At 38.2% G+C, this 21,755-nt stretch overlaps 1 protein-coding gene across 1 annotated transcript in view; it reads right to left on the reverse strand.

Annotated features, from left to right (window-relative positions):
* Positions 1-628: 628 nt before the first annotated feature.
* Positions 629-21,755, reverse strand: part of LOC124155069 (carbonic anhydrase 2-like) — a 45,757-nt gene continuing 24,630 nt past the window's right edge. The window contains exons 3-7 of the mRNA XM_046528811.1: positions 10,598-10,734; positions 8,480-8,575; positions 5,305-5,419; positions 2,518-2,624; positions 629-1,313 (exon numbers count right to left, since the gene is read on the reverse strand). Coding sequence (XP_046384767.1) covers positions 1,140-1,313; positions 2,518-2,624; positions 5,305-5,419; positions 8,480-8,575; positions 10,598-10,734 — 629 coding nt within the window. The 3' untranslated portion in view covers positions 629-1,139. The remainder of the gene's footprint in view (positions 1,314-2,517; positions 2,625-5,304; positions 5,420-8,479; positions 8,576-10,597; positions 10,735-21,755) is intronic.

Genomic DNA, 21,755 nt, shown 5'->3' on the forward strand with positions numbered 1-21,755 from the left:
ATTAGTTATTTTCCCAAGAATTACATTTTTAAAACAAATATTTATGAATGTTTTGAATAATTTTCCTCATGGTAAGTTTCTATAATTTTTATGCTTTTATTCCTTATAATAAAAGGTCCTTAGGAAAATTTTTTTATCAGTTTTAGCTTCTCTCCTTTATATATTCGACGAGTGAATAAAATAACCATTTTATCTATTGTGAATTGGATGACCCAGGGGTAATGATGAACAAAAGATAAACCCTACCCCCCACTGGATCCGTCACTTGGTGGCATAATTTTTGACAGCCAAGTCACAGCACCTTCGTAGGCTTAGAGTAAGCTTTCAAATTTATATTTTTAAAATTAAAGTCATTAATTTAATTGTCTCTATTGCTGCAAATTGTCTTTCCCACTTATATCTTGTGTATCCTGTCTCATTTATTTGTAGTGAAACGTGATAAATATCTTTCACCATATACCTCCCTTTAAGACTGTGAATCTGTGTCCAATGGTGGAAATTTTCATAAAGATGCCTACCTTCCGTTCCCTTGTCACTTTGCTATTCATGCAATGGATAAGGTTGATATTACGTGTTGGGAATATAATAACTATGTATGTTGCAACTTTATTTGAATAAAAAATATAACAACCAAAAACATAAAATTTAATTTCAGTATCAAATTCACGTCAGGTACTTTCAAAGTAGATTAAAGACAAAAGGGATTACAATCTTAGTTTTACTTACTCTGGAGAATTGAAAGCACAAAATAAGCTATGAACTATCTCAGTATTATGCTTTTATTTAGTGCAAAATTAGAAGACCACGTGCATGTAGATTTTCCTTTACAAATTGGTCCCAAATCATTGGTCTTCATATTCCTGGGAATAAATAAACTACATGGAAAATATCACAAATATATTACAGTTTTTGCAGTGCACTTTAAAAATTGGTATGATGAGCTCTACTATGATTGGTGAAGTTTATAACACCTAAGAAGAATTACCAAATAAATTATCATTACTTTTTATAAAGTATTTATGACTTTGCACCTGTTGCTCTATACTCTAGAACAAATTGAAGCCTACTGTTGACCAAAGAAAAGTCTATAAATTCACTGTTGATCCACTCAAAAATTTTTCAACTTTGAAGCCAAAAATTTATCCAGAACAGCCACATTCACGGAGTTGCCTTTCACCAAGAGGGACTGTCGGACGGAAGTTCTCTAGAAGTTGACCTCTCTTTACTTGGTTTGTTTCATTTTCTTCTTTGACTGATTCTTCAGAAAGGATGTCACCAGGACAGTGGCAAAGCAATGTTCTACATTCTTCCAACTTCGTTGTTATTTGTGATTGATTAGAAAAAGAAAATATAACAATGCTCTCATTAGCTGTATCATACATAAATAACTTTACTTTTAGTTGAATGATGTTTTTATGTAACCATTGAAGAAGCTTAAAAAATTTCTTATAAACTTCTCAAGGTAAAGTTTAGGAAAGATTTGCATTTTGTAAGTATGGAAAGCATTTTGAAAGGTATCAAATGAAGAAAGTTTTCGAAAATTGTCATATCAAGAGAACCATTTCTTTTTTTGGATGGAAAATAATTACTTCTACCACTTCATATAAGATCTACGAGCTCTGAAACTACTAAAGAAATTCCTTTTGGAAATCGGAGAGGTGTAAGAAATGTGACTGGATTTCAAATGTTGTATAAAACAATTATTGTCACTTTCATTGAGTTTTTGAGAGGGTTTTGGTGAAAAGCTCTGCAATTGCCTTAAAAACTAACCAATTAAGCCTCTTATTAGCCCATGTTTTTCATGAGGGCTAAACTGGTTGATTCTTAAACTCTTATAACCCTAGACCTGGGAATTTTATCTTTAGAACATTATAGAGAGTTGCTGATTTAGTAGATTTGTTCCATAGAAACAATAAGGGCTAATTATGATGTTATCTGGCCTTTCAAGCTATTAATTCAAGGGCTACAATTTTCTGTCATTTTTTTTTCTTTTGCCCATGGTCAATACTAAATAAATAAACACCCTTTGAATATGTTGATAAAGTGAAAATTTCTTCTCTTTAACTCAGCATTGTTACTCATTATGTTTGTCTATGATAGCTATATATTTTTTTAATCATATAGGAAAATGACCTCTTTGGCATTATGATGTCCTGTACTTACCTCCTTGGTGATGATTTAGTTCTTGTCAAATAAATTGTCCTTCTTCCTTAAACATTGACATTTATGATTCAAAATCGTCTCGTTTCCCACTGTGACTCTTTACACTTAGTTCAGGGATGTCATAGCATGTGATGATGATGATGATGATATGGATAGGTAAAGTAGTGAACCTCTATGTTTTGCCAAGTGTAGGAGCTACAGTTCAATGTTTTGCCAAATTTCAATTATATATCAATAGAAGTAGGTTAATAAATATGTAAGTACCTTCTAAATTTGCTCGGGGTAGTTGGGTGCATGCTGTTTGGGTAGAATAAACAGGAAGGAATTAGAGATTAACCGTGATGAAATTCATACCTGTTCTTCTGATACCTCAATGGGCTCCTTAAAGACAATCCATGTTACACTTTCACAGCATGGAGGAGTTGTCAATGAACCCAAATACGTCCAGTACGAAAGGTCACCTGAAAATTGATAATTTTTTGAAGCAAATATAACAAATGCTTACATATATTTTTGTGTGTGAGGAAATATGCAATGAGTCAATTCATTGGCGTTCACTCAATATGTGCCCACAAAGGCTTGAAAACAATGGTCAATATGTTGCTGTCTTGGCCCAGCATGGCAGATTGCATGGTTGGATCAGTGGCGCCGACTCCATGGGGCCTGAGGGGGCCCGAGCCCCCTCAAAGATTCGTTTGGGGGGGCGGAGCCCCCTCAATAATTCAAGAAAATAATTAAGTTATATTATGCTTTGTGAAATCACAAAAATATATTGGTAATTTTTATTTCCCATGTTTGACGATAGTTATCTTTTAAATAAATTCAACAATGTGTGTTGAAACAAATAATTATAAGGTTAAGCAGGTTAACTGAATCAAGTGGTGTGAATCATGGTAGTGTTTCGGTGCTGCGACACACTTTGAGTTTAACCTCTTCCCGGGGCAAGACCTCCGATATGGGCCCCCCCAATATTTTTTATAAGTCGGCGCCCCTGGGTTGGATGGCCTTCGTCAGGTGCCCTGATGCATAGACCTTAATTGTTGGCCCATCGTGCCAGGCTTGGCCAAGCACTACTTGGATCATTTGATTGTGGTGGTATGCAATGGGAGGTAACACATAACACAAACAGTCGATCAGGCATTGTAACAAATTGACCAGAATATAATCTGATTACGCTCAACCATCGTTTGGAACCTGCCTTTGATGGCTCAAGAGCTGTCTCCATTGTGGTTTTATTTTTGCAATTAATGGGAGAAGTAAAGGGGAGCTTCATGTGTTGGAACGGACAAAATTCTTCATAACATTTCTGGTACGTTTCCTCAGGATTAGAAAGGAGATAACTCTTGGTATCAAATTGCTGGGCATTTTTCTGCAGTGGGTTCTTGAACCAATTCCAATGACATCATTGGTGTATGTTTGCAACTTTACTGGGTTGATTTCAGATGGTCATGAAGTTGGCCAACTGTTTAGAAGTCAATGACTGATCATCCACAAACCTCAGTGATATTTTAACATCAACACCCACTTAAACTCCCACCTCTTACTAACGTCCTATTCTTCCCTTACCTGTCTCTCTGCACACATGTTAAAAAGCTGAAGTGATAATAGACTCCCTCTTCTCATACCATGGCCACCCTGATTCTCCATTCTCACTTATGTACTGTCTTTGTCATTCACAGTTTACAGAGTCACTTATGTCTACAATATGCACCTATTTTCTTGAGAATGCCGATTAACTTCAGCCTCTGCACTCTATCAAACGCCTTTTCAAAATCCTTAAAGCAAGCATACAAGTCCTTATTTTTTTTGTCTTCACAACGATCATCCTCATTATTATTGCATCACAGGTTGACTTTCCCTTCCTGAAACCAAACTGATGGCTGTCAATGTAATCCTTTACCCTCACTTCCGTTTGTCTGCTTATAATTGTCGGTACTAATTTTACTGCCTGTGATATGAGACTAACAGTCATCTAGTATCTGCATTGTACAGCTTTCTTCTTTTTCAGCAGTGGAATTCAAACTGTCCTCACAAAATACTCCATCCAAGATGATTCCTCAATCAATACAATGTTCTAGTTAGTTAAAAACCTTTTCCTCCCAGCCCTCCTCTCCATAGTCTTCGGTAGCTTTCTCAGGATAATGGTCTTTTCTTGGAGGCCTCTATACTTTGCCTCGCTTAAAATCCCTTGCTTGAGAACTTCTTCATTCATGCCCTCCTCTATCTTTTAATTTCTTAGACTGTTCCTGCTTTTACACCGGTCCTATATATATTCCTTCCTCCCACACTGAATCCCTAATCACGTCATTTTCATGCCATTGGTCTGATTGTGTGTTGTGCTTGCCCTCTTGGTTTGCTGCCTTTATGTATCTTTTTTTATTTCCCTATACACCCACCCCCATTTTGCCTTGCTTTGTGTCCACGCTCCTCTGCATATTCCTCCAGTACCTACCACCATCCCGCTTCTCTTGTTGAGTCCTCTGCTCCCCTTTCAACCCTCTTCCACCCATTCCTTCAACGTCCGAACGTCCCCTGTGTACTATTTTCCACTATTTCATCATATTCCCTTTTCTTAATTCCTTTTTGTAGCATCCACATATCTGTCTTTTCCTCTCCCTTCTGATTTTTGTAATACTTTTGAACCTTAAAATACATGTCATTAGCACAAAGTTGTGGCCAGAATATGCATTCACCTTATTAGGGAGGCTATTTGAATTTTTCAGGAATATGAAATCTATCTGCTATCTCATTGGTAAATTTGCTATCAAATAATTATTTAATTTCATTAGCCAATGATTGAAAAAAAAGTCTTGATACATAGTGTGCGTGCGAGCAGTATTTCAGAAGAATACATTGCTTTTGGATAAAGATGGTAGGATAAGGCCTCAAATACAAGATGAAACAATATTGCTTTTTTAAGATACTACTGCAGCTACTTCTTCATGACAGATTTTATCCCAGCTTAGTGAAAATTTTCTCTCTAAAGGTCGAGTTTTCTCCGACATCTTTGAATGTAATTTCTGCTAGAGGATATTGTGTATTCCAAGGTTTAATAAAAATCCTTAGGGCAGTTTCTGAGGCTGCTAAGCACGTACCAGATGAGATCGTATAAGAGTGCACATAGAAAGGGATAGTACCCACTCGGAAGAAGTTTGGTTGGATCAACAGGTTCTTCAATCTCTGCACTCTCTCCTCTGTGTTTAACCTTTGAAAGAAGTGATGTCACCTTCTGCAGCTCAGGGTGCTCTTTACCGACCTGGGAATAGAATCGCATCATCATTCAATGCTTTAAACATACTATTTTTCTGGAAAAAATTGAAATGTCACCCTCTGATGTTAACACAATTTTTTATGGTCATACTTATCAGAATTTTGTACACTTTTATGTACCTACCAAGAATTGTCATGCTAGCAGGACAGCCATTGAACTAAGCTTCATCCTTTGTTCTTCTATCTAATCTCAATCATGAGATATTAATGGATACATAATTTTTATGAAAATTACAGCATCAATGGTCAAAGTTGAGTAATGGGGTTCTATGCAAAGGGCTAATTCACCAATTTTCTTTTATTTCAATTGTGATATAGAGTGTGTGAAATTATGAGAACAACAATTCCATCTCTTGATGTGTTACCTATTTTTATAGCTATTTGTGAGAAAAATCAATAGCCTTATTCCTTTTGCAGATGCACAAGTTGATGACATCATGGACAAATGCCAAGAGGATCACCACTTCTTATCTACTCCATTCCTTCTCATATTGGTCTCACTAGTTTGTTGTTGTTTATGGATTTTGTGTTCGTTCTAAATGGAAGGTTCTCTATAAGCGAGTAAATGAACTAGACCTTAAATTCCTGCTCTTAAATGAAGTAATTATTCAAGTTTATTCTGGGTACATACAATCAAAGGAATGCTTATTAGATTTTCATACACATTTTAATACTTTTATAAATTAAAAATCATTTTTATAGGCTTTCAAGTTGTTTTTTAAAAACATCTTTACATGCTCGGGACCCAAAATGTTATGCTTGGGTTTGGAAATGAAAATAGGAAAAGTCTTTGGATGAACCACTGACCACTGGCATAGCGAGAGGGGAAAGTCCGGACCCCAAAAAATATAGAAACACAATTACATAGGTACTTTCCTTCATAAAAAGGAAACAAAATATTGAAAATCATGAATTTACAATATATTTCTTTGGAAAATGAATTTTTTTTTCGATTATGAAGGGCGTTAAAATTAGTTTGAAACCCTCTACTTTGTACCCTGTTGTTTAAAAATTTTCACCCCAGGTTTTGGACCCCCCTAACGAAATTCCTGGCTACCCCACTGCCATCGACTAAATTCCTTTTCAAATTTTCCTCACGCCCATTTCCCCCGAATTATGTCACTTTCTAATTGCGTACCGACGTGTGTTTCACCCAAAAATGCTTCACTATGGTGAGGTTGATTTAGCACCTCCTCGCAATAATTTCACGCCACAGTGCACGCACATGGCATACATTGGTTCTCCTTATCTCAATAGAAATGTTTCTACACAATGAAAGACTTTTATATCAGTATATCATTAAATTAAATTAAAACTGTGCAATCAGCAACACAATTAACAGTATTTAAAACAGTATTAACATCACGTGCGACGAGGTGCTCGACCGCTCAGCATGAGGAAGGGGTGGGCAGCAGAAGGATATAAAGGAGAGGTGGAGGGGAAGGAGCGCGCTCCCTCCTTATTTCAAGCAATGAGGATAGAGATGAGGGAGTCAAGGACGAACATGTCAGATCTTACTTCAGTGACGTCATTGCCTTCAAAGCGAAGTCGGGCGTGCTACGTGATATATGCAGTTGGCGTTTCCAATCCGTCTCTACTTGCTTGAGGGGTTAATGCTGCGCTTGTTTCTTAGAAAATTGTGCTGTTTGGACAATGTTGCATATTAGTATAGTCTAATTGTAAATAGAAAACTTAGTGGCAAATCAATTAGAGCTGAAAAATAAACAGAAATATCTTGAGGAATGCTTCACGTTTGGTCAAATTCTTTTTTAAATCTTGTGCATGTCATCTAATTTTCGAATCTTTTCTGTCGAATTCGGGCCCAGAAAGTCACTCACCAAGCATTTGTCGTCTAGAAACGGAGAATTGAAGCAGGTAGGTCAAAAAAGGTCAGTTGGTGAGACCGGGTAGGGATGAAACACGATTTAATAGTTTATGTGTAATTTGAAATTTTCATTAGAAGACAATGATTTATGGTCCGTGTGATTTAAGAAAAAACAGAGGCACGGGCTGATGGACGGCCGAGGGTGGTTTTCTGAAATTGCGACATAGTTACTTTTGAAGTGGTTATTATCCTATGATGCTGAGATTACCCCGATGATTGTTCAATCTCTTGGGAAGAGTCACACTATGTGCCAGTTGTATTTTGCCTTTTTTTTATTTTCCACGGCTGAAATTCTGCTACGTAACCTCTGCGAGAGCTTTCAAACAAAATGGTTCATGAGTAGGACAAGAATCGCATGCAACGGCACATTCGAAGAAAGAATTAGAACTCTTTCTATCCTACTCACTGAACTCACTGAAGATATTATTTATAATTTCGGATCCAGATCCGATATCTTCTGCGACTTTGGATCCGATGAAGGGATCCTCGGATCCAAATATCCGCGACTTTGGATCCGATTCGACCATCCGTACTGATATTAATTACAAAGTTTTTCTCAGATAAATGAAATTAGCATATTTTTTTCGTTTAATTGCTTATTTGATTTAAATCTCTACCTATTACAATTATGTAATTCCTGACATGATAGAGATTTATTGATGGAATGTTCATCTTTTGAATCAGTTCAGAATCCAGGCGAAAGGGATGTGATTTCATTGCTAATATTGTTGGGGATGTGTTAAATTCAGGAGAAAGAAAGGTGAAAAATGTACATGATTTGGTGATGACGAGTGAATTAACCCTTGTAGTGCCCTAGTGCCTCTTTTACCCTATGCCATGCCGAAGAATGCTGTTTTTGGTGAATCTGTAGGTTTGCGCTTAAAAATTTACATAAAGCCTAATACGCATTTTCAGAAACATTAAAAAAAAAATTAATTTGCTCCCAAAACTTACGTGCATGTTAAAACATGGCAGGTACTAAAAATAGTTACCAAAGCTACAGGAAACACAATAAATAAAAGGCGTAAGTGTAAAAAATACCCGCCGATAGACTGGCTCTTGGCTCTCTTCACACATACCCCCCGGGCCAATGGAATCGCACTATAAGGGTTGAATGATTAGAACTTGTTGATTATGAATGAACAGTTCCCTTGAACTCACTTTGAGGAATATACCCAAAACAGCCAGGCCATTATCACAAGTAGCTGCTTCTGAGAATTTGGAGAAGGCGCATTTGTTCCAGTGTACCAAATGAAGCTGAGGAGAAAAATAAAATAAAGATAAATTACAGAGGTACTTACATAACTCCTTTAGCTGTGAAAATATTTAAATAGGATATAATGTAATTAAACATAGTATCTCTGAAGAGAAATGGGTAATAATGGGTGTAGGGGAGAGTGGGGCAAAACTGACCAGGCGGGTCAAACCGACCCCTTTAATATTCCCCAGTAGGTGTTGTTATCCAGCGGCAAAATATGAACTAGTTGAAGAGGCCGCCATTTTGTGCAGATCGAGCTTGGTTTCATTGGAATGCTTGACGATGTTGGGGTTATGAAGTTTTAACCAGTTTCATTTACAACTTTAATGTCATATTTATTTTGATTTGAGAAGTGTAACAACAACCTGGTTTACCGAAGGTGAGTACATGTGTTTACTTACTGTGTTGACTTATATGTTAACGTACGAGTAGCTTAGCTAATGATTTTGGATAACCTCAAATTGCCATATTTGTTTCACTGTGTACCTAGGGGCAAAACTGTCAACAGAAAGCGGGGCAGAACCGACCGGGGTCGGTTTTGCCCCACGATATTTCAACTTATCAGCTGTGCTTCACTATACCTAATAAAATAATACAACCCAATTTATTAAGTTCTAGCTGTACCCGTTGCGGCTTTGCCCTCATTAAATTGAGTTTTTAAACTGCCATATTACATTTTATATAATATTTTTTATTATTTTACATTTTATACAATGTACTTTTTCCCCCCGTATTATTATCTATTATATATCGGCGTCAAGTTCTCTCCAACCCCTTCCAATGGAAAAAAGTGTGTGGAAACAAATTTCACCCAAACCACTCATGCCACCTCCACAAGAAAAGGAAAGAGTTAAAAAGAAAGGAGGCTGTATGTCGTAACCTTATAAATTAGAACTGGAGGAAGACGAGAAAAAAAGGAGGAGAAAAAGAATATTAAAAAAGAAAGAATGAAAGCTAAAAACAAAGGAACAGTGGCGAAGAATGATAAAAATAAAAAGGGTCCTAAAAGAAAGCTTGCTTTCCAAGCCACAGCCCCCCAAATGTACAAAGTGAAGTCGAAGAAAATGAAAACCAATGCTTTCGAAGATGAGGAAGAATGTGAAGAAGACGAGGCGGCATGCATTTTTTTTTGCAATGAATTATATTCAAGATCTAAAGAGAGGGAGGGGTGGATTCTGTGTTTGAAATGTAAAGGATGGGCTCATGAGGCGTGCGCTAATTGTGAAGAAGAAGATGACAATTTCATATGTGACTTTTGTTCCTAAAATGTTAATCTAAACTTACACAGTGTTAATTTCTTATTTTTAATTAATAAATATTGCTGTACATTGTAAAAACGGTGAGTTTTGTAGTATAAATTCCCAAAAATAGCATTATAAACCTTTTTTAATGTAAAACATAAGGGTGTCGGTTTTGCCCCACCAGAGGGGCAAAAACGTCATTTTGTCAGTATTAGAAAAAAAATTCATATAAATTTAACCTGTATCAGTAAAGAATAATGCATCAGTACTTTATTTCTTTAAATAGTAAATATTGCAATTACGCTAATTTTGTGTAAATATTTGTAGCAGAAAGCCAAATTTCTCATGAAAAAGCTTAGCAGGTCAGTTTTGCCCCACTCTCCCCTAGTATAAGATATTTCTCTAATTATTGCCATGATATTTCTACGTATGCTTTAATCCTATGAGAACTAAATTGGTGGATACAAATGTCAGCTGTGGAATACTTGGAGATTTATGAAAATCAATTTGATTTCAGTTATTATTCTCTACCTATGTACAAATAGCTTAAAATTTTGGTAATTATGTAATTGTGAAATTATGAATTATAATAATGAAAAGGCCATTAAATCCAATAGGTTTTGTATGAAGTAACAAATTTGAGTGCTTTAAGATTGTACATATAATTTTCCAGAATTGTGCATGTACTTCAATTATGCCCCTAATGCTTACATTTATAATTGCTAGAATGTCAAATGCTTATTTTCTTTCCAGTCGTGAATTATACAATTTAACTTTTACCTCTCCAGCATATGGTACTCCGTCGACTGTGTGTTCAGAGCCCATGGTTGAATCACGCCCCCAGTGGCAGTGAAACTGCTCCAGGAAATATGTAGATTTCCCCAGCGGACCACCTCTTAGTTCCGTTACTGGGTGAGCTGCAAGAATTGGAGATCATATAAAGTGTGCTACAAAAATTATATATTTAAGGAGGTATATTAAATAATGAAACTTAAATATAAACTAAGATTCGCTGCATGGTTAGATAAATGAAGTACAGAATTTGAATGCCAAAAATTAAACTTATCGATCAGCAAATACTCTTGTCATGCTCAGATGTTGACTATATTATAAAATTGTCTCATTTGAAAAGCAAAATGAAACAGTCACTCACAGAAGAGTTGCCAACTACCATTACTGTTTATTGCATCCAGCGCTGCTAGCGGCCTTTGCCTCCTTTGCCTTTCTCAGTGCCACATTTTTTTGGAGAGTATTGTACATATTTTCTTCGAACGAACAATTGAGATTGAAGTTTGTATGCAACCCGTGATACACGTACGTATTGATTGTCATATAACGTTGAGGATTGTGAATAAGGTCATCAAATCGACTGAAATTTGGAAATTGATTCCCGTAGCGCAAATGCAGCCTTCGCAAATAAAATGCATGTGGCCGCTGTGTAGGTCTCATTTTCCTATGTTGAGTGGCCTTCAATGCTTCGCGTTGCTTCCTACGCAGAGCAATGGGTATGATTCGGAATTTCTTGGAATAGCTGTATATCCACATAAATGGTGAAGCATAGCTGTCTGCATGAGAGGTCACACCACGCTGACCTCAATGCAAGGAAGTTACGGTCATTTAGGAAGTTATATTGACGTGTATGTTTTAATGTATTAGAAAACCCTTAATAACTCGTTAGTCGTAAATTAGTCGTCATGGAAAAGAACCAATAATGGGGAGTTGTTTATGTTTGTTTTATGAGGGAACACGAAAATTTATGTAATCTTTTGTACGAAGGAAAAGAGGAGGAATAAATAAGTTGAAGAAAAGAAGTAAGTAGTGATAAGCTGGTTAATTCTATCGCTACAAGTACGTTAATTGGCGACCGTGACAGGACCGAAGCGCAAGGAGTTGGCGCTCGGAGAAGAAATAGAATCATATGATTGCTGAAATGAAGATCGCCCAGCTGAGGACGGCGCTGGCCCAGCGGGGACTTCTTACGACGGGAAATAAAGGAGATCTGGAAATGCGGCTTCGGCAGGATCTCATTGAATCCGGAGAAGATCACGAGAACTACGAGGTAGGACAAGAAGTAAGTGTAATGTTCATGAAATTAACGGAACAAATGAAGGTTTAATCCGGAAACATTAAATTACAAATCGAAGAAATGAAATCAGATTTAAAAGAAGATGTTAAATTTCAAATTGAATCGCAATCCAAAATAATAGAATCAAGGATTGAAGAACTAAGTGAAAAATTTAGTGCTAGATTTGAAAATCTGGATGAGAGGATTACCGATATTAATCAGAGAGTTGCTAACTTAGAAATTAATGAACTTAACCTTTACACCGACCTTGAAAAGAAAACATCGCGATTAGATGGCTTACAACAAGATGTATCTGAAAGATTATCAAAATTAGAGAATGAAGTCTTAAAAATGGTGATTTCCGAAGCAAATATTCCATCAGCTACTTCGGTAGGGCTGATGCCCGTTGATCCTAAAGTAATTAGGGAAAGCCTACCAGAGTATCGCGGTAGATTAGAAGAAGACCCGAAGGTATTTTTGATCAATTCCGATTCCTTACTTAAACGGACGAATCTGCCGGAAAATATTTATGTGCATTTGGTGGCACAACAACTGAAGGGACCAGCGGCAACATGGTGGAATAACATAAAGGGCCTGGGCCTGAATTGGAATGATTTTGGTAAGGAATTATGCCTCAGATTCGATTCTGATGGCGTAAGGTCTGCTGTTAATAGGAAATTCTTAACCGAAACGCAGCCTACTGGCATGAGGGCTGGCGCATTTATAATACAGAAATACCAACTTTTTAAAAGATTGAATCCTCAAAAGGACAGTGGTACTGCTTTACCCAACATTATTGAATTACTCAATGATAAAATGAGACCGTTAGTGAGAGTGGCTAATCCGAAGACATTTGATGAATTAAGGGAAGTCATTAGGAAACTAGAGGAGGATTACACGAAGATTAAGACTTCAACAGAAGAAAACGCTACTCCTCGAGAGACTGGATCTCAGAGGAGATGTTTTGGTTGTGGGAAAACTGGTCATATACGAGACAATTGCCCGGAAAACTACTAAGGGGCCATTCTGTCCTGGTGGAGGATGTCCCTGGATTCAACGTCACAAAGCCCCAGGTTCCAAGAAGTACAAAAATTAAACACTGGATCACTAAGAATACAATTGGACAGATTGGGATTGACCAGGACAGTTCCCGACCAGCCATAACGATCTGCATCAAAAATAAAACTTATAAAGCTATTTTAGATTCCCAAGCAAGTAACACATTTATCTCGCATAGAATAATGAACGATTTTGATGACATTGAAATTTCTCCTGGCAACAGAGTTATGGGTGCCGCAAATGATGTACTTTACATAGTACAAGGCCGAACATTCCTTAGAGCAAAGTGTTCCAATATAAACATTGATATTCCTGCATTAATTATTAAGGATTTGATCAGCGATGTGATCCTTGGCCATGACTTCTTAACTAAATATGGAGCTGTTTTAGATTATAATACTAATGAGATATTCTTAGGGAAAGGTACCAGGACTAGACTAGCTTGGAGAAACGGAAATTTTTCTAAAAGTACAAACTATTGTGGAATCAATCTGGATGAGTTGAAAGTTGGTCCATTAGCACCCGAACAGAAACAAGTATTGATGAATATTTTAAACCAGTTTCCAGAGGTCATTACAGAGAGCATTGGTTATACTTCCACCGTAAAATATGCAATTATTTGCAAGAGTAATGAACCCATTAAACAGAGACCATATCCCATGAATCCTGACAAGAGAGCATTTATATACAAGAAAATACAGGAAATGGAGAGCGAAGGATTAATTGAACCATCAACTTCTCATTGGGTTTCGCCGGTTGTGCTGCCAAAGAAGAGAAACGGGGATTACAGGCTTTGTGTTGACTTTAGAAAGCTTAATTTTCAGACTGTGAGTGATGCCTATCCCATGCCTGATTTGAAGGACTTGTTGAAGAAAGTTAGTGGTGCTAAGATATTCAGTACTCTCGACTTAAATTCAGGGTTTTGGCAGGTGGAGATGGAAGAAGGCTCAAGAGAAATGACTGCCTTTGCTACTCCTCGTGGTCTCTACCAATTCCGGGTCATGCCATTTGGATTGAAAAATGCTCCCGCCACTTTTATGAGGTTAATGGATGAAGTACTCTCTGGATATATAGGTGATTTTTGTCAAGTTTACCTTGATGACATTCTTGTCTATAGTAGAAACGGATTTGAAGAACATCTGATGCATTTATCCAAAGTACTGGGAAGACTGAAGATTCATGGACTAACTTGCCAGTTGAAGAAATGCCACTTTGTTAACCCCAAGGTGGAATACCTCGGACATGTTTTAACTCCTGAAGGTTTAGAAAGGCAACCAGAAAAGAATAAGGCCATTGAGGAATACAATCAACCAAAAACTAAGAAGCAAGTCCGTCAGTTTTTGGGACTTTGCGGTTGGTACAGTAGTTTTGTACCTCATTTTGAAGTAAAAGCTGCTCCACTGACTGATTTACTCAATAAGACAGCTCCCTTCAAATGGACTGAACGTGAACAAAGAGCCTTTGAACAAATCAAGGAAAGCATTTGTATTGCTCCAAGGTTGGCACACCCAGACCCTCGCAGGAAACTAAATCTACAGACCGATGCTAGCGATCTTGGACTTGGAGCTGTACTATTTCAAGAGACTGAACAAGGTGAGAGGAGGGTTATCGAGTATGCTAGCCGGAAGATGTCACCAACGGAGAGGAATTACTGCACAGCTGAGAAGGAGGCTTTAGCAGTGGTCTGGGCTGTTGGGAAATTTCGAGGCTATCTTGAAGGGAGGGAATTTCAACTCTACACTGACAACTCATCTCTTAAATGGCTAAATGAAGTGGCTGGAACAGTGAAATTAATGCGTTGGTCATTGATACTAGCGGACTTTGACTTTGACATTTGTCATGTCCCTGGATCAAGTAACCAAGCAGCAGATAGCCTATCAAGAAATCCTGTGACTGAACCAAATTCAGACAGGGAATTAGTGGAGAGGGAAGTTCCGGAGTTAAGAAAAAGGAAAGAAGACTTACCTGTTCTTTTGGCTGCTACTTGCGAAAGGAAACCTCTCGATATGGACATTATTAGGAGATGGCAGAATAATGATAGGGCCTGTAAGAAGATGAAATCTTGGATTGGCCAACGTTGTGCTGATAGCAGAAGTGTTCCTGCTACTTTCAAGATGTGTTATAAGAATCTTCGTCTCGAGAACGATGTTCTTTTATATGTCTCCCGTAATTCGGACCAGCCACCGGTGCCTTTGGTTCCAAGATCTGAAGCTAGGACCATATTAGAGAAGTTCCATAATGAGCCGGAAGCTGGGCATCCAGGACAGGAGGAAACATTCTTATCAATTCGTCGGCGATTCTTCTGGGTGCATTTGCGCCAAGACGTAAAGAGGTATGTACAAGAGTGTCCAGTATGTGCATGCACCAAGGCGAGCAACCAGAAGGCCAGTACCAGTTCAAGAGGAAGACGTCCATATCAACCCTGGGAAGTATTGGCTTTAGACCTGGTGGGACCTTATCCTCGGACGGCACGTGGGAAGACTGGTATCCTGGTTGTCACAGATTTGTTCACTAGGTGGGTAGAAGCCTTTGCTATTCCCGAGGCAACGTCAGAACGAATACTCTATCTTCTGAAGACGGAAGTATTCAGTCGGTATGGTTATCCCAGATGTCTTCTCACCGACAACGGGTCTCAGTTCACTTCAAGGCGATGGTCTCAAGCATTAGAGGCATGGGGAATCGAACACTGGACTACACCTCTTTATCATCCTCAGGCAAACCCAACTGAGAGAAGGAACCAGGAATTGAAGAAGATATTGCGGATACACCTCTTTAACGAGAAACATAACAGATGGGACCAGCACCTGCATGAGTCTCTTTTTGCCATTAGACAGCGAGTCAACCGCGTCATTGGCTACACTCCGGCAGAGTTATTCTTGGGAAGACCGATTCGATGCACTGGCGACTGGGGAATCGAAGCTGTTGAAGATGAAGAGGATATCCCCTATATGGCTTGGGTTGAGAATCATCAGGGAAAAGTTCACCAGATGTACAAAGAAGCAACCATACGCTCTAAAAAGGAAGCTGAAACAGTAGACCAGGTTACTGAAGAAGACTTGCAGCCGGGACAGCTAGTACTGTGGAGGAACCACCAACCTAGCAACAAGCTTCAGGGGTACCATGCTGGTTTAGCTCCAAAATGGATCGGACCTTTCCAGGTGGAAAATAAACTGGGAAATGGAGTCTATTTGATAGGGACAGACCCTCCATCCAAGGTTCACCGATCAGAACTGAAGTTAATACCCCGACAACTACGGAGGGAAGATGGAGTTCCTGAAGAGGTCCAACAAACAATACCTACAGTCACGGCAACGGTCGAACCTAGGTATAACTTAAGGCCTAGGGTTGGCCATTAGTTATTGAGGGTTTTGGGGGGGATGATTGACGTGTATGTTTTAATTTAATAGAAAACCCTTAATAACTCGTTAGTCGTAAATTAGTCGTCATGGAAAAGAACCAATAATGGGGAGTTGTTTATGTTTGTTTTATGAGGGAACACGAAAATTTATGTAATCTTTTATACGAAGGAAAAGAGGAGGAATAAATAAGTTGAAGAAAAGAAGTAAGTAGTGATAAGCTGGTTAATTATATCGCTACAAGTACGTTAATATAACGCTCTAGGCTGCTTGGTATTTTCACTAAGCAATTCTTTGAGAAAAAAAATGGGATACGTATGTTTCATCTTCCGTGAAAAAAATTCCCCTTTGAAGCAATGGACTAATCAGTTATTTGAGGACTCATGATTCCATTAGTATGAGATAGTGAATTACCTCCAGTGGGTGAAGCGGTAAAAATGCAGAGAATGCATGATGTTTGTGAACTAAATCCTAAAAAGATACAATTATTTGTTTCAGGCGTGGCTTTATGGAATCCACGTGGCATGATGAAAGGTGGAATATACTTTGTGATTCCACATAAATATTTAATATAAGACATTAGTTTCGACGTGAAACGTCATTATCTGATACAAATGCGGAGAAGGTATTTGTTAAGAAGGCAGAAGAAGTTAGAAGCAAGAGAATGCATTTGTACCAATAAACGATGACGAGCAATGTCGTAACCTAGGTCGCACATTAAATAATTATGTGGAATTACAAAGTTTTCTTTACTTTTCATGATGAAAAATAAAAATACGCAGTAATTCAATACGTGCTGTTTTCATTAGAAGGATTAACATTCAAGTTTTCACGGGAAAAACATTTGTCACGAGCTTTACATTGTTTAATAAAACGAAAATTAAAAATATTTGCGACTATAATTGCCAAGGATTTTGTTGAATTGATGCGATAATAAATTAATATTAACTGAAATTTTATAGAGATTATTATTCGATCATTACGTCAAAAATCATTGGAAATAATTGTGCCAACAATTATTATTGTATTTACCCATTTTTTTACTGTGTAATCTAGGAAATGATCCCAAAAAATCAATGTTTAAGTCGGCGCCCGTGAAAGTGAGTCTAAATGAAATTAAATAAATCGATCGAATGCAACAAAGTTTTTCATTCCATTGATGATAAAATGAACCTCCGCAAAGTTAATCCTGAAACAATGGAGATAGTGATGTACGAGTTCTTCACGCAGAATTCGGTTAGGTCGGCGAAGTCCTTGGGTAAGTCCTCTCCCATGATTGAATTTTCCGACGATTTCGATCGCTTTCTTGATGGGAATGGTGGTAAAGAGTGGTGAGAACTTCTTCAAAACTGACAAGGGAATCATCTCTCGTCACCTTGGTCTTATTCCAGTATCTCCGCGAGATGGGCGGAATTCTTCACGTGGGAATCCGGCGAATGGGAGCTCCGCCTAGGCCTGCTATTGAGTCAACCTTCTAACTGTGGGGGGCGCCGGTTGTGCTCACAATCGGACGCAGTGGTATTCGTGCTTGCGCATTTTTGGTTGACCCATCGAAGCTGATGGTTGAAGACTCGGCTTTTCTTCCTCTGGGATGAATCGGGGTATCATGATGAGCTCCGAAGGGTGATGATTTCGGCCTTGTATGTGAATCTGTGGGTATCGGGACCGTGTCGTTTTACCTGTTCGCTGACAGAATTATCTGCTGGTCATTTTCGCACTTACAATTAGTGCTCGTCTCTCCGCCGCCTTCATGTTGGGTTTCTGTGGTCCAGCATCTCCCCTCTCTCTTCATGAGCGTTTACTATTGGCTGCTTTCTTGCGGTATCTGCCGCCACCACATCGTCCTTCGGTACGGTGCAAGGGGCAATGGCGGCGAAAATCAGACCCGCAGATAGTATGGAGATAGCTATCATCGTTCAGTTGTTTCCCAGTCAAATTGACAATAATGCTGCTATTCGAGCCGTCGCACAGTGGGCGGAAATCGGAAAAAGCCGGACAAAATTACAAAATGGCTTTTTTTGAGTTATAAACTTGAAACTTCGCAGGTATACTCAGAAATGATTGAAATTTATGGATATGTACTTCATTTGACATAAGTCTTACCCGTTACTGAGATACAGAGGCTCAAACGTGAGCAAATTTCCATAAAAACGCCCGTCTTCAATTTTCTCTGAAAATCTTCCAAAGTAAGTGGATGGTGAAGTTATGGGTGGATTCTTGCGAAATAAAATACCACATAATCTGTTGGCATGGTGTTTTTTCTTTAATTTTCCGTAATCTTAAAGAATACCGTCCAGAAATTCTTACCGTGCAGTAACAAAATGGCGGATACTGTTTTTCGACAAAGTTTTACATTTAGGTAGAGTTTCAAATAGGTTTTCGGCAAGGTCGCGCGGAGTAACTTACATGAGAGCATTTGTTGAAGATTTCTTAAGGTTTTTATGCAGTTTTCTTTGAAATAAGTTTGCGTCGCCGGAAATGACATCGATTTTTCGACCGCGCGGCAGGGTTCGTCTCCGCGCGTCGGGAGTTGGATTAGCCGCGACGCGGTAAGGTTATTGAAGCTGTTTTAAGCTGTTTAGGTTATTGAAGGGTTTTAACGCTCACCATTCACCGTTTTTATGTTTTTCTTCAAGACACCGATTCTCAAATGGTCTATGGTGAAGACAGTGGAGGTTTTTCATGCGATGTAATTGCACGTTTCATCGAAGTTGATTCCGTTTTCTTTGGATACGATCGAAGACCATACTTCTATTAAAAGCGTTCAAACCTCGAAAAAGTGAGTTGTTTTCCTGGGACTCATACAAAAAGACCTACCAGAAAGATACCAGCTGAGACCCTTATACCTTCGTCACTCTCCGATCCCTGACCCTCAGGATTCTACTTCGAAAACGGTCGTTTTATGACACCGCGGAGTGGAGCCTTTGACCGTCTTAACGGGGGTATTTCCACGGGAACTTCTAGCTATTTTAAAATGTGTATCATACCCCCAGTTCTACTTTGACTTATAGATTACCATGTCTTTTACACATTTACCATACGTTCTTCCCCGTGTACTCATTAGGACATTGGATAACCATAGGTTCGACAATTTTATTTTTTCTAAAATTTACATAGGCTCCATCCGCCACTCAATAGAAAATGCCAATGAAGTAATGAAATAATATTGGAATTGGGAAAAAAATTATTCAGTCGGAAAAAAATATTTGCTGCATTATTTATCGCGGAGGCTGAGTTTAAGACAAGACCCTGATGCTCTGAAATTTCTCAATGACTTCCTGACATACAAAAGTTGGCTCGCTGAATCCATAACATTTCCAGAATTTGTTATGCATCACTTTCCCGATACTTCAATGACAGCAGGTTGATATTGTATTTTTCTAAAAATATATTCCTCTCAAATTGATTGAATTAAATAAAATTCCCCCTGTAACTTCATGTTACAAAATTCATCTTATATTTGCTATGCATTCCCGGGCGGCCAAAAAAATGTCGCACCACATATATAATATCACGCAGAAGAAAATTCAAACTTTAAAAACTACTGCTACTACTGCTGGGCTTGCTCTCGCGGCATCTGTGAGTTTGAGAGAGAGGGGAGACACTGCAGCAGCTCACCTAATTGCAGAAATAACAACTACGACCCCTACTCGGGCTATGAGAACTCTTTCAAAGTGGAGGACGAGTGAAAAGGTCCACACTGAGATGACAGTGGAAGAGGCACTGTTATTGATGATTGCGTCTGAGTTGACCAAGAGTCAATATCGGTCTTTCTGTAGGACAGCTCTGAGCCATGGGCACGATTTGTATCCCGGATACGACAGAATAGCGCTAACAAAAAAAGGACTTTTATAACGAAAGAATTAAAATAACCGAGACCATGTGCGAAGTAAACCTTCAAGCACCACTGACCCACACCATATCGGGAACAATAGCCTGCTTAGCCACCACTTCCACCTCTCAAGAATTAAAATGTGTGGTGAACCACACATTAATCTCTAAGTACGGTTTTGATGGAAGTTTGGGCCACTCTCAATATAAACAAATGTGGCAACAAGTGGATGCTGTAGACGAATTCCTATTCATGAGTTCCCTTGTATCTCTTAGTTTGATTAACGACGCTACAGGTAACGACTCAAGTCTTATTTCCACTTTCTCTTGGTTAATTACATTTATCTCTAAACTTTTGATAAAAAATTGAACTTCCACCAGAGGCACTTCTCACATCTGGGCTCTACAATTTAGGTGACACTATCTGGGAAAATCCACGGCCGACGTCGACACGATTTTGTCATTCCATCCGCTTTAGGTGAAAAAAAGAGACGAAAGAAGTTACAAAATCAGAGACATTACCTATATTGAAAGGCAAGTGGATGGCGTTAATGATCAGGAATTTACACGATCAAGCTGTTTACTACTGACAATGATCAACGGAAAAGTAATGCTTATATTGCTCACCTTATTTTCATAATTTTTTCTTAATCTTAAAACCCATATAATTTATTATCCTACAGGAAAGTATAGTCATTTCGAAATTAAGAAAAGCGATAGTTTTTAGTTTGCAACACACTGACGGACAGCTGAATCATGAGGTTCTAAGTCTGCGGAGCAAGAGCGTCGGGTATGAATAACTTAGGAGATGTAAAATATCGTACACCTGATATCGATAAATATTCTGTTGGTTTGTGTACGCTGCACTGCCACATACGATTTTCTGAATGCGTATTGTATATAACTAATAACTTCAGGCTTTACTTTGTGAAACCTCTCCACATTGGAAGTAAGGAAATAAAACTTTGTAAGGTTCACTGTTATTTAATTATGGGCACGCCCCGGGTTTTGTTACTTGGTTACATCGTCAGGTCATCGTCAACCTGACGATGTAACCAAGTTACGAAACCCGGTTCGTGCCCATAATTAAATAACAGTGAACCCTACAAAGTTTTATTTCCTTACTTCCAACATATTGTATATGTCGTATCGATTGGAATTTAAACAGTGTCATTTGATAATTCAAGCTTTAATTTATTTTAGTTAGGAAAGGAATGCTAAGACTTTTCAGCAAAAATTAGTAATATAAATTAAAATAACTATTTTGAAAAAGATGTTCGGGGATCTATTCAAAAACGTACTTACAGGCAAGTGGAAGTTTGAAATCTCTACGCTCCACAAACAAATTCAAGTCACTTTCACAAATTCTGCGCACTCAAGAGAACTTAACTTTCCTACACCACAGTCAAAGTAGAACTGAGGGTATGACACATGTTTTAAAAAAGCTAGAAGTTCCGATGAATTGTCTACCTAAACTACCCTATCTTCATCGTATCTGCTTCAACAACTTTCTAGTACTTACTGTAGGTGCCGAACATGAGATTGTCACGCGATCCATAATTTTCGTCCATAAAATTTAGATTATTTAGTTGCCATCAGATGTTATGCCCTAGCTTCATGATTAGTA

The sequence above is a fragment of the Ischnura elegans genome, chromosome 1 (genome assembly GCF_921293095.1).
Source record: "Ischnura elegans chromosome 1, ioIscEleg1.1, whole genome shotgun sequence".
NCBI lineage: Eukaryota > Metazoa > Arthropoda > Insecta > Odonata > Coenagrionidae > Ischnura > Ischnura elegans.